The sequence below is a fragment of the Heterocephalus glaber genome, unplaced genomic scaffold, assembly GCF_053883595.1.
Source record: "Heterocephalus glaber isolate CG9 unplaced genomic scaffold, H.glaber_assembly_v1.0 deba00001479, whole genome shotgun sequence".
NCBI lineage: Eukaryota > Metazoa > Chordata > Mammalia > Rodentia > Bathyergidae > Heterocephalus > Heterocephalus glaber.
This window is the reverse complement of record NW_028258316.1, coordinates 1,846,323-1,863,548: the sequence shown is the minus strand read 5'-3', so window position 1 is coordinate 1,863,548 and position 17,226 is coordinate 1,846,323. Positions and strand designations below refer to the sequence as shown.

Here is a 17,226-nt window from a genome sequence, read left to right as displayed (position 1 = left end):
GCCAGGACTCGGCCACTGGCAGCCAGCCTCGGGCTTTATTAGTCAGGGCGGCAGTGACCCTTCTCCCATACCCACCCCAGGATGGGAATGGGGGTCCTCAGGGCGGGGCAGGGAGATCCCCTGAGAGGTCATGGGCTGCAGTCGTCTCCAGGCTCAGGAGCACTTTTTTTGCGTAAGAAACCAGCTCCTGGAGGAGGGAAACAGCAGGTCGCCTGTCGCTGACAGCTACAGGGCGTGTACCCCAGTGGCCACAGACTGACGGGGCTGGTGACTGACTACACCCCACAGCTTCGATTTTGGCCATCGTGGGGCTGCACTGACGAGTCCTTAGGGCTCCAGTGGGAGGGCTGGCTCCAGGCAGTGGCCCCAGCCTGGCACTCACCAGGCTGGAGGGGAAGCAGCCCTGGATGTCCTGGGCCAGGGCCCTGATGCCACTGTACTCCAGCTCTGGCAGGATCTCCTCTGCGGGGGAGCGGAGAGGCCACTCAGGCTGGGACAGTGCCACCCAGGGCCTGTGCCCTGCACATCCCCTCGGCAAGCAGCACCGGGCATGGATGGGGCTCCTTCCCGCCCGCCCGCGGGCTCCCTGCAGGGTGACCCAGGGCCCTCACTGTAGGAGGCGAGGTGGGCCAGCAGCAAGCACAGGTTCTCCACCACCTCGGGGTCGTCCCTGTAGAGCCAGTAGGTCGCCTGCAGCAGGCTAAGGCCGCCACTGCTGCCCTCCTCCAGCGCCACCATCCAGAAGGCTGCCAGCTCTGGGAGGGAGGCGGGAGCCTCAGCTCCAGGGTAACTGGGAGATGGGGTGATGGTGACACAGATTTCACTGGGTCTCAGAGTGCAGTGCTGGGGGCAGGGCCCAGCTCTTCCCTGCCCAGTGTGGATTGTTGGAAAGGCCGTTTCTGCACCATTTTCCTGAGTGCAGCTCTGCACCCACTACCTGGTGCAAAGGCTCTGCTCCTGCAGGGTCCGCTCGGCACAGATGTTGGGGTGCCAGAGTCATGAGGCATCTTGTGTGAGGTCAGGCCTTGGCCTTGACGCCTGCTGTGACTTCTCTCACTCCCAAGGGGAATGCAGCGCCTATACGCCCTTCCCAGAGGAATCAGCCTCCCAAAGGCGAGGTGCCTTGAATGCCACGTGGGTTGGTTCCACCCAGGCTGCCCCCAGGGCCTGCTCCCTGGATCTCAGGGACCCCCACTTCCTGGGCTGAGCCTCTGCCTTCGGTCCTCAGCCTCCCCGTCCTGACAGACCTGCAGGTGGCAGCCCGTGCCAGCCCCTGCTCACCCGATGCCTTCACGAGGCTGGCCAGGCCCCGGTAGGCACTGTTCACCAGCTGGACCCTGCCCTGGCCCAGCTGGATGCTTTGCAGGAACAACAGCACCACCTCTTCCAGCTGCTCCTCCCTGATGCAGCCTGCAGAGCACAGGGCCTCATCATCCCCAGCCGTGTCCAGGTGGCCTTCCACTCCCCAGGCCCCAGGCCACTCACCCAGCAGGGACAACAGCCAGAGCACTGCGCAGCCGGCCTCGGCCATGTCCATGTCAGCAGGGTGGGTGGCTAGCACCTGGGCCACCAGGCCCAGGAACTTCTCCAAGGGCTCTCTGTTCATGATGACGGCTGGATCCAGGACACAGACAGAGCTCAGGTGCATGCTGTGTTCCTGCCCCGCCCCCTGCTCCCGTCAGACAGCACAGAGTGGAAACCGGAAAGGACATCTCGGAGATGAGAGATGGGCTCTCCACCCCTGGGACCCTGGAGGGAAGGGACTGCCCGCCAGCCTGGAGCCCTCCCTGCCCACTGGAGCGCCAAGACGGCCTGGTAGGGGCCAGCATGGGCCTGGGGCCCAACTGCATCAGAAGTCAGGGCGGGGCATCAGCTCGCAGCTGAGCCCCGAAGCCCCCTCCCTCCCCTGCCCCCATCTGCTGCCGGACCAAGCTCTGAGGAGCCCTTGGGGCAGTGTCACCCTCAAGGGGACCCTGGCAGTGTGGCAGTGGGGCCAGGAGGAAGCCTCACCATCCACCAGGAGCGCCCAGAGCAGGCCCAGGCCACTGAGGCAGACGTCCTGGTCCTGGAGGAAGCTGCTCAGATGCTGCAGGACGAGCTCGCACAGCCCGACCTTCTGCAGCTCCTGGGAAGCCGACTCTGCGGGTGGCAAGGGACAGAGCCCTCCAGAAGCCTTCCCAGGTGCCACCTCGCCCGCCACCCTGGGCACCACAGTCCCCTCCAACCCACGTTACTGGGGGCCTGCCGGGGCCAGGCTCATGTCCTCGTGGAACCCAAAGATGGGGGCGGGCTGGCCCGGGGTGGGCTGTCCATTTCTGGGCCCACCACCCCATTACCAGGCAGGTCCACCTGCTGTGGCGGCCCACTGAGGGGGCTGGGCCCTGCCTTCCTAGAGGGACGCTGTGTCCTTTCACAGTGGACGGTGACCCAGCATCTGGCTGGCCTAGATGGATGTTCTAGCTGACGCCTCTCCCAGAGTGGGCTCACCTCCTGGGGTGGGGTGGACAGTGGGCTGGGAGGAGTATGGAGGGCGTCACCATCCCTGTGAGCCCTTGGTGACCGCTTGTCCACCGGGCCCAGCCTGGCTGCAGCTCAGAGCCCAGCAGGAGCAAAGCTTCGGGAACGTGGGTGGACGCCAGTGTGTAGCCCGTGTCTGCACATCTGAGAGGGCCCAGGGGTGTCGAGGTCGGGCAGAACCGCGTGGGCCGTGCAGCTGAGCCACCCACGGCAGGCTGCGTGCCTAGCTCCCGGGTGTGGGCAGGAGGGCCAGCAGGGCCAGCACCCACCGTGGCTGGAGATGATGGTGAGCAGGCTGCAGGCCTTGATGATGAGCTGCGTCGAGTCAGGGTGCCTGCGCATGGCGCTCAGCAGCGTGGAGCTGAAGGAGCTGTCCCAGGACACCTTGACGTCCGTGTCCCGCACCAGCGCTGCGGGGGCAGAGAAGGGCTCAGCCCAGGGCTGGGTGTGGGGCAGCAGCTCCACCTGGGGTCAGGAAACCCAGGGCCACCTTGGCCCCAGGCCCCGGACGGGGAGCGGAGGACCAAGGGCCAGGGGTGTGCCCGAGTTCCCAGCCACCCTGCGGCATCACGGCCCATGCCGGCGTCCAAGAGCCTGCCACTCTGAGACAAGCCAGAGGCAACACTGAACACCATTAGGCCCGGCTGCAGCTCTCTGGCATCGTCCTTGCCTAGCAGGAAGGGGGACTAGGGTTCCTTGCACCACAAAAAAATCTCAACGGCTCGTGGCAACTGAACCCTCAGTATTAAAGCTGGAAAGGTAGCTGAATAGTAAAGGTGTAAAAACGGGAGTCAGCTAAGCCATCGCCACCATCCAGAGCTGCAGGGCCTCTCCGTGGCCAGAGAGCTCAGTGCTACCCCTCCCCGGGCAGCAACAGCCCCGCCTGGGGATGCAGCCCACCTGCCTGTCAGCGCGTCAGAGAGGGGACCCTGTCCCACCCCGGGCCTCTCTCCAGACTCCAGGCCCGAGGCTCAGCGCCCAGGCTGGGGGAGGGGGGGCGACCCTGCGGGAGGGACCCTCGGGCCGGCCACGCCCACCTTGGCCCAGGATGCGCAGCAGCAAGGTGCTGGCGCACAGCTGCACGTCCAGGATCCTCTCCTGCTGCTTCATGGTGGTGACCACCACCTCCACCAGCTCCAGGGCCCATGGCAGCCCTGCAGGGCGGGGTGCACAGGACAGGACATGGGGGCTGGGCGTGTGAACAGAGGGCAAAGGGGACTGGCCCGTGTCTCCTGAGTGCTTGATCCAGGCTGCCCAGGCATCTCTTTTTTTCTTGCAGTGCCGGGGCCAGAACCCAGGGCCCCGTGCATGCTAGGCAGGCACTCGGCACTGAGCTACACTCCCAGATCAAAAGTTGCCTTAATTTTTTTAAGAGATAGGGTCTCACTACGTTGCTCAGGCTTCTCTTGAATTCATGAGCTCAAGCGATCCTGCCTCAGCCTCCCGCGTGCTGGGAGCACAGATGCCAACACCACGCCAAGCTTCGCCCAGGCCTGTGCTCCCAGCAGCCCCAGGAGGCAGATTCTTCCTCTCCCACGGCCGCACTTCTCAGATGAGAAAACAGGGTGGCAGCCAGTTGCCACCAGCACTCGGGAGGCTGAGGCAGGAGCATCGCTGTGAGTTAGAGGCCAGCCTGGACTGCACAGCAAGACCCTATCTCAGAAAACCAAAAACGAAAAGAAAGAGGGCTAGCAAGAGGAAGGCACTTGCCCTCCAAGAGCCAGCCAGGCCCAGAGATGTGTACACACGCTAGGTGACACGGGTCCAGTCCCCATGGCCCTCCCGCCTCGTCCTCCTGGCCGTCTCCTCGTAGTGAGGAGCCACAGCACACCCAGCACCAAGCCAGGCTGTGTGGCAGGGGTGGGCAGGCCGCTCCCCAGGGGGACCTGACAGCCTGTTCCTCAGGAAGGAAAGCGCTCCCTGCCCCGCCCCCCCTCCATCCTGGTCCCAGCTCTGCACAGAAAGGGGGTACAGGGCCAGGGCGGCATCGTGCCCTCTGAAGCCCCAGCTGCTGGGACAGACCTCCGTGGGTGGCTGGGTAGACTGGGGCAGAGGGAGGGAAGGGACAGACGGCTGGATGGAAGGGTGGACTGATGGGCGTGTGAACGTGACACCGGGCAGGTGAGACAGCCCAAGTGCTTTGTTTTCCTTTGAAACGGCCTCATATGTTGCCCAGCTCGGTCTCAAACTCACAGTCCTCCTGCCTCAGCCTCCTAAGTAGGTGGCATTACAGGCATGCACCGTCATGTCCAGCTAAGTGGAGAGACCTTGGGAAAGCAGATTTTGGCAAAAACACTTTAAAAATCATTGAGGAGCTAGGCATGGTGGCCCATGCCTGTCATCCCAGCACTCGGGAGGCTGAGGCAGGAGGATCACCACCAGTTCAAGTCCAGCCTGAACTATACAGGGAGACCCTGTCTCAAAAAAAAATCACTGAGATCACCAACATTCATGAGGAGGGCGGGAAGGGTGCTCTTGGGGACTTGCGTGTGAGCTGGTGTGTCCGTGCAGCGCAGCCTGCCGCCTCCCCACACAAGCACTCAGGCCACAGGAGGGGATGATGAGAAACGGCTCGTGCCCATCACAGGGACAGGGATGGCGGGCAGACTCACCCGCCCTTCTCCACCCGTGGGAGGGGCAGCAGGGAGAGTCCCGAGCAGGTGGCCCAGCCATAGGCCTCCTGGGAGCATGAGCAGCCTGGGCGGCCCCTACCGAGCTGGTCCTCAGGCATGGACAAGAGCTTCTTCATGGCTCTGAGCCGGACCTCGGGGTGGCTGGACAGGAGGGCGGGGCCTGCTCAGGGCCCTAGTCCTGCCCAGAGGGGAGACCTCCACGGTGGGAGCCCAGTCTGGGAGCCACTGCGCCGAGCACAGGAGCCACACAGTACACAGGAGCAGCAGCGTGGCCTGGGCCTGGCCTTGGAGCTGCAGAGCCATTGGTGTAGCCGGGACGGGGGTGAAACGGGCGGGCCCTGCCTGGGAGCTACGCAGGGTATCGAGGGGGGCAGCACCCTGAGCACAGCGGTGCTGGGTTCTGGTGGAGCAGGAGGGCTGGGGCGAGGAGCAGGCACTGGGACGGCACGGGGGAGGCGTGGACACAGGGCCACCGCAGCCGCCGACGCGTGCCTCTGCCACCGTCACCTAGAATGCTGGCCATGCTGCCTTCCAGTAGCACACTGGTGATGGCCTCAGGTATCAACGGCCCAGGCAGGGTCGAGGACTTAAGCGAGCTCCTCCCGAAGGTGATGCGGACCACATCCCTAGCAGAGGGGCAGACTCCGCCCTTGCGGTGGCTGCCCCATTGGCCCCGGCCTCGGCCTTCCTGGTCCTCAGCCTCCTGAGTTAGAATCTGTCTGGCTGCATCTCTCACGATGCCCCAGGCCCAGCAAGTGTCTGGCACTTCCACTTGCAAGCGCTTCCTCTGCAGAGGCACAGGGCCGCCCCTGGGCCCTGGGCTTTGGCTTCAGGACCCCTCCCGCCATAAAAACAGAAACAAATTTTATGACTGTGTTGGTATAGGGACCAATGCTTTTCTCATCTGTGGCTTTTCTTGTCTGATTTTAAATTAGGATTAAAACTTTTTCCTGGACTTGGGCTGCACCCCACCCTGTCCTGGTGGAGATGTGGCCAGCTCCCGACAGTGTGCAGGGGCTCGCTGCCCTGTCTGCCGTGCCGTGTGGACAGCCAGGCTGGGGCAGCCTGAGGCCATGCAGGGACATCAGGACGGTGTTCTCGAGGTGCAGGAAGGCCAGCACCCTCACTGTGCTAGGGTGGAGTCAGACACAAACCATGCCCTGAGCTCACTTGAGGGTTACCCAGTCCGAGGGGTTGATCTGCAGCATCGCAGGCAGGAGGAAGGAGAAGGTGTCCATCAGGGGGACCTGCCTCTCCGCCATGGTCTCCAGTATGTCCCGCAGGCTGCCTGGCTGCTGGCGGAGGGACTTCCGCAGGTCCATGGCTTCCACTCCCTGCAAGGACAGAGAGCTCTGCTTTGTGTGTTTCTGTGGTGGGGTTAAAGGCAGGGGAGGTGCCAGGACCAGGAAAACCCCGAGGGGATCAGAGGCCAGCCGGAGGCCACAAGAGCCCGGAGCTCCTCTATGGAGAGACGGAGGTCAGGGAGGGAGACAGGGGACCACTGGGCTTGTCCTATCTGGACCCAGCTTGTAAGAGGGCCAGAAAGTGGCAGTGCCCAAGGTCACCTAGTCCAGGGGTGGGGTTCCCCTGGAGTTGTCCATAGGCACGGAAGGCACGGTGCTTCTCAGAGGTGCGTGCGGCCTGGGGTCTGGGACAGGCAGGGACGCTGGGGCCCAGCTTGTGCCTGGTGTGGAAAGGGAGGCCAGGGCTGTCTGCACTTGGGCACCACATGCACTGGGCCTGGCGCTCCTGTTTCCCTGTAGCCCGGGCTCTGCTCCACAGCCACATAAGGGCCTGGCCCCTTGTCCCCTCCTCTCTGTCCTGGAGCACGATCCAAGCAGGGACAAGAGGGAGCCACCCGCCCGCCAGGCTGCACAGAGACAGCTGGCACCTCAAACCTGTGGGCTGTGTGTGATGCGCAGCCGGTGGGTTCAGACCCACGCTACAGGCCACAGCCCCCCGGCATCCTGAACACCAGCCAGGGCACCCAGATGGGGTATCCTCGGCAGTCGGGCAGGGCTGAGGCACATGTATGGCTGGGGTGAGCGTCCTCGCGAGAGCCCAGCAGGAGCTGAGCAGGGTACTTGGGTGGGAGGCAGCTCACATTCAGGAAAGAGCAACGGGCCAAGTCGAGGATGATGCAGCCCAGGGACCAGATGTCTGACTTCTGGCTGAAGGAGAAGCTGAGGGATTCTGGGGCCATCCAGGACTTCTTACAGGGGTCTGTTGGCAAGAAAGGGGGACCCACGCAGTCCTGGACTCCCTGGGGGGAAGGCAGGGTGAGGCCATGCTGACCTGGCTCTGTCCCCTTCTTGTGCCCCAGTAAGCAGCTTGAGATACAAGCTGGGGAGACAGGAGAGGGTCTTGCTGTGGGCAGGAAGAGGCCCCTGCTCAGCTAGGCCTCTACATGGGCCTCAGCCAGGGAGAATGCCCATCCTGCTCACTGTCCACCAGGCTGCCCAGGTGTGGGTGTCTGTGCCCATGCTGGCTGCAGGAGCAGGGAGAGGAATATGCCTAGAAGGCTCACATCTGCCCCTTTCAACATCTTCTCCTTCCAAATGTTAGGAGCCTGGGCCAAGTTCCAGCTCCCCTAGTTTCTAACCCTGAACCCCAGAGAAAGAACCAGAAGAGCGGGGTCCTCAGGCCAGCTTTGTCAGTCCTTGCTCAGGCTCCAGCAGCTCTTCCCTCTATAGACCTCCATTTCCCACCCAAACAGCTTTTCTCCAGGGTTCCATACCTTCTCCACCTTCCATCAATCCATCCATCTACTTATACACAGCTGTTCATCCTACCACCCACCCACCCATATATCCTACATCCATCCATATATCCTACCATCTATCTATGCATCCATCCTCCCACCCACCCATATATGTGTATATATATGTATATATATATATCCTACTGCTCATGTATCCATCTTACAATCCACCCATTCATATTTTTGCCATCCATCCATCCATGCATTTATGCTACCTTGCACCCATCCATATAGCTTACCATCCATCCATCCATCCTGTCATTCACTCATCCATAGATCTACCCTACCACCCATCTAGCCACCCACCCATCTAGCCTCTGTGTACCAAGGACAGTGCCACCCAGGCACTGCTACCTAAGGGCTCTGGAATTCCGCGTGGCTGTTCTGCCCACTGGGGACTGCTGTCACAGGAATGAGGCCCAGCTCCATTTTCCCTGCTCTCTTTTCAGATAAAGAGAACTCATCCCCCATGCCCACCCCCACCATCTCCTGGGCCATTTCAGGCCTCAGTACAGTACCATGTATAGCCAGCGCCCACACCCCATGGGCCCTCTGTCCCCCGTTTCAGTCTCCTTCTTTCTGGAGCTTTGTTTTCCCCAACAAGGGCTAACAGTTTCATGGGCGCCACAGCCGGTACCCCGTTCCCCAGGCTCTTCCTCTCAGGGCTGGACCCTGCACCCAGTCCCCATGGCAGCGCTGCAGCCCAGCTGCAGCCCAGGCGAGGGCGTCTCTGGAGTCCACGCCCAGCATGGCAGCCTTCCGGGTGGACAGCTCAGTACCCGCAGCCATGGCCCACCTGCAATGCTCAGGGCCGCCCCTCGAAGCACCCTCTCCCAGCCGGGGGCACCCTGGTCACCTTCCTCCGAGCGGACGTTCCACTTGGCTCGGTGGGTCATCAGCACGTGGCAGCCCAGGTCCTGCAGCTTGCAGTGGTTCTGGCTGACCAGGACGATGTTGGAGGGCTTGAGGTTCCTGTAACCCAGAGGTAGCACCTGGGCCCACAGGGCGGCTTGGGGACCCCTCCTGGGGGCCACATGTGCTCAGGCTACTCCTGACCCCATCCCTTCTCTTTCCTCCAGAAAATGCCCCGTCTCAGCCCACTTGGTAAACATCGTTTCCTAGCCACACACAGGAGCACATGCTTATAACCCCAGCACTCTGGGAGGCTGAAGCAGAATCCCAAGTTTCAGATAGCCCGGTGTGCACCCCTGACAGGTCTCAGCCACGGAGTCCCAGGGGTCTGATTCCACCACTGTGTGGGACTGAGGAGGTTAAATGAGTGCCCCCTTTGTGCGCACAGGCCCCTCGTGAGTTTTCTCTTTACCTCTAAATAAGAAGCACATGCATGGAATCAGAGCCGTTTGGCAGCCCCTTCAAACCTGCGACCCCCACCCCGTGCTCCCCCTGGGCAGCATATCTGCCTGTCGGTGCACTGTCCCACACTTCCTGCAGCCATGCATCACGTGTGCAGGATGTCCAGGTGGTGCAGGTACTCCAGCGTGTTCAGCACCTGGACCAGCATCACCTGCAGCCACTGGGGAGAGGCAGGTCGTGGTCAGGGGCTCCTCACAGCGGCCGGCAGGACAGCGCTTGCTGGGGATGCCAGTGCCCAGGGCTCCAGCCCACATGGCACCACAGAGGCCTCTCTGCGCCCATGCTGCCCCACACTGGGAGCTCAAGGCAGAGGCTCTGCTGGGAACTAGAGACTCCGAAGCCTTTCTGTCCTTTGAGTGAAAGAGCCCGAGAGAGGTCACCTGGAAGACTCCATGTGACATGACCTCCATCTGGCATCTGGAGCAGGGGTTTCCAGGGTGTCCTAGGATCCCCGGACCCCACGTCAGAGTTTCCAGGGCACCCAGGGGGTCAGGGAGGCTGAGTGCCACGACTCCCGGCATCCTCCACACCAACCAGAGTCCTTCAGGGTCCTGAACATCTGTGCCTCCCAGACACCCAGAAAAGGTACCCAGAGCCACCTGGGAGGCTCCTCCCAGAACTGGGCTCATGGCCCCAGATGGAGCCCCCGCACCCCAAGATGGAGCCCCCCCACACCCCGGATGGAGCCACCTCAACCCCCAGATGGAGCCCCCTCACACCCTCAGAGCAGAACTCAGAGAAATGCAGGTGGAGTCACGTGGGGCAGATCCTAGACCAAGGGCAAAAGGGACTAACCCAGGCTCTGGAAGAAAGCAGACAGTGCCTCAGAACCGCAGTGTGAGAAAGGCTGCTGCCACCAGGACACAGGACAGGCTGACAACAGTGAGGGGGGACATTGATCGTGTGGACTTCCCCGCCACTAGGACCTCTGCCCATCACAGGATGTCATTAAGCAAGTGACTCGGCCGGCTAAGGACTAAGGGTGGGGGCAGACGCCCTGACACTCAGTCCAGGATGTGTAAAGAACTCCTGGAAGCTGGGCGCATGCCTGTTATCTCAGCATTCTGGGAGGCTGAGGCAGGAAGACTGAAAGTTCAAGCCCAGCCTTCACAACTCAGTGACTCAGCAGGACCCTGTCTCAAAAAAATGAAGGAAAAAAGGGAGGCCAGGGATTTAGCTCAGTGGTGCCGCTAGCCTGGCTCACAAGCGCAAGGTCCCGAGTTCAATCCCTGGTGCCAAGAAAAAAAAATATATATAAAGGGTCAAGAATGTAGCTGAGTCCAAAGGTCCTGGGTTCAAATCCTAGTGCCAAAAAAAGAACTAGGCATCACCTAAATGTTTACATGGGCAAAACGCCTGAATAGGCACAAAACCCAAATGGCAGGTGCAAATTAAAGCCCTAAGAAACTCAGCCCACAGCCAAGCGGCCCCAAGTGGAAGCAAGCATGGGCACCGGGACAGGCACAGCTGGGGTCAGCTCTGGGAGAGACACATAGCGCCGCAGCCTGGGGCATGACGGGCTCAGGCAGCGACATCCACTCAGACACGTGCCTGCAAGCTGCCTGGGCCCACCTGGTGTCCTTCAGGATCACGGGGCTGCGGGGACGCCCAGGCCCCTCCGGAGTGCACACGCGTGGTCCTCACTGTGCAGCTCAGGTCTGTGGCCGCACACTCCTGGGGGACGCAAGGCCTGGCTCCGGGCGCCTGCCCTCCCTCTGCCTCTCGGCCCCTCTGCGGGGCTGTGGGGTCATGGGTCTTACCTCAGAGTCGATGAGGGCTTTCTCTTCCCTCTTCGACTCAATGACGTCCTGGAAGCTTTCCAGGCTGTACTCCATCACCAGGCAGAGGAACATGGAGGACACCTGCGGGCCTCAAGGCCCTCGGGTGGTGTCCCCGGCACAGGCCTTCCGGCAGCCACCATCCACAGGCCCACCAGCAGCGCCCTCTGGGGCCCGTCTCGCCCATCGCTCCAGGCTCCATCCATACTGCCCACTGCTGGCTGGTGACCTCGTGGCCCCTGGGCTGGGGTGACCACGCCTGCCCCCCCAGCAGTGACCCACGTCCTCTGTGGAGCCTCCCTGCCCAGGGCCCAGCAGATGCAGCAGGGCCATCTCGGGACTCCCTGTGGTGAAACGTCCTCTTAGGGCTCTGCCCCTCTCTGAGAGCCCTGGGGTGCACACAGTGAGCCCCACCCAGGGCTACCTCTGGGCCCAGCTGATGGGGAGGCAGGGGGAGGGAGTGGCCCCAGCTGGGGTCACTGATGTGAGACATCCTGACAGGCAGCACTGGGGTCCCCTCTGGCTGCCAGTGCCCGCTCAGCATCCCTCCCGCCACCTCAGTCCCATCTGGAGGGCTCTGGTTCCTTGTGAAGAGGCACTGGGACTGGATGCGGGGCTCAGCTGCGAAGCCCAGCTGTTCACCCTGGGGAGTGCCTCGCCCTCTCTGAGCTCCAGCCCCACCAGGACAGAAGCTCTCCTGGAGCACCATGATGGGCATGGGCGAGAAGCTGGCTGAAGACCTGCAGAAGCCTTGCGGGTAGGGCTGGGGGCGGGATGACCATGACCCGGCAGCTTCCCGGGCCAGCCCCTTCCATGGGCTCGAAACCTCCCAGAGGCACAGACTCACTCAGACTTTTGCTGTGGGCCGAGCCTGGAGCTGCCCCGACACGGGGCAGGGTACCCGCCCACCCTGGCCACACACCAGCTGGGCCCCCCAGGGCCCTGCCAGTCGCCTCAGTCCCTTCCTCTGCAAGTGCAGCTGGGGCTCACTGGAGACTTGGTGTGAGCCCGCAGCATGGGGCCAGCCCAGCAAGAGCCCGGTCAGGGTGGCCTTGGCTGGAGTCAGTGCCGGGGTGCAGCCTACTAGGTGACTGCCGACCTTCCCGACCCACCTTGCTGTCCCACATCTGGAAGACCTCCTCGCACATGGAGATGTGGGGGTGCCGGAGCTGCAGCAGTGGCCTTATCTGTGGGGTAGAGCAGAGTGCAGGGAGGTCAGGGGAGCAGCTTGCAGCCACGGGGCCGGCACAGTCACCAGCGGCAGGACGGGCAGGGTGGGGAGTGGCCTGGGGAGTCCTGTCTCCAGCGTGTACAGCTGTGCTGTGCGACAGAGGCCAGCTCCCCAGCCTCTCCGGGCCTCCCAGCATTGCCTGGAAGTGGTGCTGGGCTCAGCGGTGAGCGCTTGCCTAGCTCGAGGCCTGGCGACAGGTCCAGGGTCCCATTCTCTGCACGGCAAAAACCTCGAGAAAATGAAACTGGACCGGAAAGGGGCAGCGTGGATGCTGCCTCTCAGCCAGGGCCTGCAGGTAGCGAGGGCTGTGGAGTGGGGTGCATGGGAGGGGAGCCAGGAGGGCTGGCTGAAGGGGAGGTGCAGCCAAGGGCAGGGTCCACTGAGAGCCTCGGGACGCCTCGCCCCAACAATGCTTTGAAAGCAACTCAGGCGTGGGGAGCGGCACCCTCAGGCCCCCGGCAGAGGGCGACGTGGGGTGTAGGGGCTGCAGGCGCCTCTGCATCCTCCTCCCCACATGTCTGTCCACACTCAGCCACACTGTGGACACCAGAGGCCCTGGCTGGTGAAGGACAGGGGTAGCGACTGCAGAGAGGAAAACAATGTGACCAGGAGGAGGGCACACGCTTCACCCCCACAGTAACACTAGGAAGGCAGAGAAACACTACTCAGGTCTGGGCCAGCAGCACACAGCTGTAGCCAGTCCCTGGGAGGCTGAGACAGGAAGACTGAAAGTTTTCAATTTTTTTTTTTTTTGGTACCAGGGATCGAACTCAGGACCTTGTGCTTGTGAGGCAGGCGGCAGAACCACTGAGCTAAATCCCCAGCCCCAAGAAGACTGAAAGTTTGATGCCAGCCTGGGCAGCTTAGCAAGACTGTCTCACAAAAGAAAAATTCTTTTTAAAAAAGGCTGAGTGTAGCTCAGCACTCTGTGGGTTCAATCCCTAGTACCTCACACACACAAAAGGAACTCTTCCGAACCTCTGTCTATTAAATTGATAATTGCCAGCCAGGAATAGTGGCGCACCCCTATAATCACAGCACTCGGGAGGCTGTGGCAGGAGGATCACTGTGAGTTTGAGGCCAGCCTGAGCTACATAGCGAGACCTTCTCTCAAAACACAAAAGCAACAACACAAAATTGATGACTGCCATTATTGTAAATAAGGATGTGGCCACTAGTCAGTCCTGGGTGGTAGAGTTATGGGTGATTTACATTTTCTTTGGTAAACAATTCTGTATTTTCCAAATTTTCTACAGTAACTAATATTTTTGTAATTAAAGAAAAAAAGCTTTTTTGTGTGTGTGCAGCGTTAGGCCTGGAACCCAGGGCCTCTGCCTTGCAGGCAGTGCTCTGCCACTGAGCTGCACCCCAGCCTGAAGGAAAACAATCACTTTGAAGATGGCTGTTGGTGGATCAGTGGCCGCTACAACACTTCCCCCATCTCCTCCGGGACCCCAAGCTCCTGGCTGTCAGCACCTGCATGTACGGGGCAGTTCTTTTTGGGGCTCCCTGTGACCAGGGAGAACTGGGCCTGAGCCCCTCCTGGATCACTTCATCCCACCCCCATGAGAGGGACAGAGCAGAGCCTCTGGGCACCATGCTCCATTCCCCAAGAGGTACCTCCTCCAGGGCCTGGCTGGCATGACGATGGTCCATGCACTGCACCTGCAGGGGCACAGGAGCGCCGGATCAGTGAAGCTGTGGTGAGCCACTGCCACCGCTGTGCTGTCATTGTAGCATACCATCACCACCAACGACCACCCCATCACTGCCACCTTCAAGAGTAGGGGAAGCCAGCCAACACACACTGAAACTTAGAAACGCCCAGAAAGAGGGCTGAGGATGTAGCTCAGTGGTGCAGCACCTGCCTCACAAGTGCAAGGTCCTGAGTTCAATCCCCAGTACCAAAAAGAAAGAAAGAAAGGCCCAGATATCCCACTCCCAGGGAATTTCCTAAGGACGTTATGGGTGCTCACGGAAGAAAACTGTTAAGATGTTTATCAGAGTGGTTTATACTAAGGGAAAACTGAGAACAAGCTAAATGCTCATCTTCCAGGAGGGGACTGGCTGGCCAGCTTCAGCACATGAGCAGGACGGGACATCACACAGCCACGAGACCGGGAGAAGAGGGAGCTCTGGTAATGATGCAGGGCAATGTTCACCGTTAATTAGGTGGGGAAACTGCCAATTACCACTTTCAGCTGTACCATTCTTGTAAAAACAAAGAAGTTTACAGATGGTTAGAAAAAAGGCTAGAAAGATACATGAGCTCCTACCTACACGGCTCCCCAAGAAAACCTTTTCAAAAGTTCCTTAACTGCCAGTGAAGTGAGCCACCCTGGCTAGACTAGGTGCGACCCCACAGCCAGCAGCTAAACGGGGGTGGACAGGGACCCCAGGGCCAGCTGCCTGGCAGCGGGGCTTCGGAGGTGCACAGACACGAGTCCTGGGAGGCCTGGCAGTGCAGGGGCTGCCAACGAGGCCCACCCACCTACAAGGCCAGCCGGATGCCACTGTGTCCCCACCTCTACCCCAGGGAAGTGTGTTCTGGGGACACTGACAGCAGCTCCCCTCCCTCAGACACTGCCTGGGGACACAAGGGTGTGCCCCTGTAGGCTGCACGCCACCCCAGGTGTTGGCCCTGGTGAAGAGGTCCCCTGTCCTGCCCTCAGCCCTGTGGGACCATGGCTTGTCCCCCCCCAGCTCTGGCCCTGGCTCCCTTTTGGGAAAACAGGTGACCTTGTACTAAGGAGCACTGTGTCCCCCAGAATTCAAATCTTGAAAACTGTGGGGTCCTGGCAATGGGGCGCCCTAAGCTTCACTGTCTTTGGCTGCAAAATGGAAGCCCTGTTGCCCTAGCCAGTGATGATGGGACAGTCAGTGACTGACACGTGGCGTGGATGAGCAGGTGACAGAGGCTGTGGCTGGTGTGGCAAAGCAGTTCCTTCCCCAGCAGGGTGGGGGCCGAGGCACGAAGGCTGGCAAATCTGGCTCCAGCGTCCCATCTACCCAACCAGGTGTGCCTCCCGCCTGCTGGGAAGCCTTTCCCTAACCTGGCCATGAAGGGCTTCTGACTAGCAAAAGCATGGCCACAGGACCGCCCCACAGGGTCTCAGGACTTGGCTCTGACCTGTTTTATCACGTGCTTGATTTTGATTTTTGTTTCCTCCACCACCATGTTCACCCCCAAAGCGCCAGGACTCAGCTCCTGCAAGATCTGCCAGGAAGGGATGTCAGCAGACACACACCGCTCTGCACCTTCCACATGCACCAACTCCCGACTCCCAGCCCGCACTGGTCCCCCCAGCTCTGCCATGGCCTGTCCCCCAGATCTGCTCTGCAGGAAATGGTCCAGGAAGCCTAGCAGCCCGCATTGGAAGAGCCCTATGTGAGCTCATCTCTCTGAGGCCAATTCTGGGGCTCTTTCTACAACCCACACCTCTCCCTAGCCTGCAGGGAGGACACCAGCCCTTGGGAGCACACTGGTCCTTATCCACTCTCCAGACCACCGCAATCCCAGCATCTGCCTCCAAACTGAGCATCCAAATAAGACAGCGCCATCCTGGGCACAGCCACCCTATGCAGTCTGCACAGTCGTTGCCTTCAGGTGTATGCAGCAGGAAACTGGGCCACCAAACTGTGGCTGTGGCACTGATAAGTGGAACTGCTTAGATTGGATCAAAACTCCAGGGTCAACCCGGAGAGAGACAGCCACCGAGGCAGAATTCTGCAGAGGCCTGTGGGCTGGAGGAGGGCAGCTATGGGGAAAAGGGAAAGGCTGCAGAGGGGATTCGGGTGGAAGCCTGTGCTCGGAACCCTTGGAGCCAAAAGGACTCTGTCACCCAGGCCCTGTGGGTCGTCTGATCCCTAATCAGGGAATGAAGTCCAGAGCAGCACAAGCCCAAGGGCCCGAGGAGGGGCCCCAGGCCGCACAGTAAAAGGCACCCACAGCTCTGACTGACACGATTCTTTTTTTCCTCTGAAAACTTTAAACCTGCTCTGGTCATCAGAAACACATCTGCTTTACCACCGGCCACCTCCGTAGCCCTTGCTCACAGAGAACCCTCCCAGAGGGAGGGAAACCGCACCTACAAGTTGTCTCGTTATTAGTGAAACTGTTCTGACTAGTTCATGAATATGTAATGAGGCTGGCAGGTTAGGCACCGAGGCCCTGAAACTGCATCTGCAGCGGGGCGTGGTGGCGCACCCTGTAATCCTAGCACTGGGAGATCGCAGGGAAGAGGCAGCCGGCGCACTTTAGGGAGACCCTGTCTCAAAAACCTGGAAGGGCCCGGGTGTAACTCAGTGGCAGAGGGCCCGTGGGGTCAAAGGTCCTCAGGACCGCCAGAAACAAACCCCAAACCTTCTGGGCTCTCCTTTGTGTCCGGCGAGCTGGGGCGTTTCCGGGGCTCCCGCCTGCGCTCCGGGTCCCAGGCTGCCCGTGGACCTAGCCCAGGGGCCCCGGCGGAAGGAAGGGGCCGTTCTCGCCCTCCGAGTTGATTTCAGGGGGGGACTCTGAAGCCAGGCCGGGGCGCCGAGCAGACCCGGAGGTCGCCTACGGAGGCTGGGGGGTCCCCCGCCGCGAGAACCGTTACCGCCCCCGCGGGGGACACTCGGCACCTGGTACTTTTCCATGGTGTCGGGGGGGGGGGGGGAGCAACGCCCAGCCTCACGGCCGGTAAGCTGGCCATTGGGAGTCCAGGCTCAGCAGGGACGCTACGGGAGACCCTCCGCTTGGACGTCGCCGCCGCAGCCCAGGGTACAGGCAGCCCAGGGTCCAGGCGTCCCCGGCGGCCGGCCAGCCACACTGCGCCTAAAAGGGGCCGCGGGGCGGGGCCGGGACGTAGGGCGGGGCCTCGAGCGTGGTGGGCGGGCCCGTTGAGGACCTGCGGACCGCGAGCCTGAAGGGCGGGGCTCCGAGCACGGCAGGCC

General features: G+C 61.3%; 1 protein-coding gene across 1 annotated transcript; it reads right to left on the bottom strand.

Moving 5' to 3' along the window:
* Positions 1 to 8: 8 nt before the first annotated feature.
* On the bottom strand, positions 9 to 16,944 carry Stkld1 (serine/threonine kinase like domain containing 1). The gene is made up of 19 exons (XM_087182947.1): positions 16,915 to 16,944; positions 15,425 to 15,511; positions 13,915 to 13,959; positions 12,176 to 12,250; positions 11,046 to 11,147; positions 9,375 to 9,445; positions 8,768 to 8,883; positions 7,255 to 7,373; positions 6,321 to 6,484; positions 5,658 to 5,776; positions 5,230 to 5,313; positions 3,555 to 3,671; positions 2,787 to 2,927; positions 2,011 to 2,139; positions 1,486 to 1,614; positions 1,282 to 1,410; positions 612 to 755; positions 383 to 462; positions 9 to 187 (listed from the first exon to the last, which is right to left on the bottom strand). The coding sequence occupies exons 1-19, from the start codon at positions 16,927 to 16,929 to the stop codon at positions 98 to 100; spliced, it is 1,956 nt and encodes a 651-aa protein (XP_087039073.1). The 5' UTR covers positions 16,930 to 16,944; the 3' UTR covers positions 9 to 97.
* Positions 16,945 to 17,226: the final 282 nt, after the last annotated feature.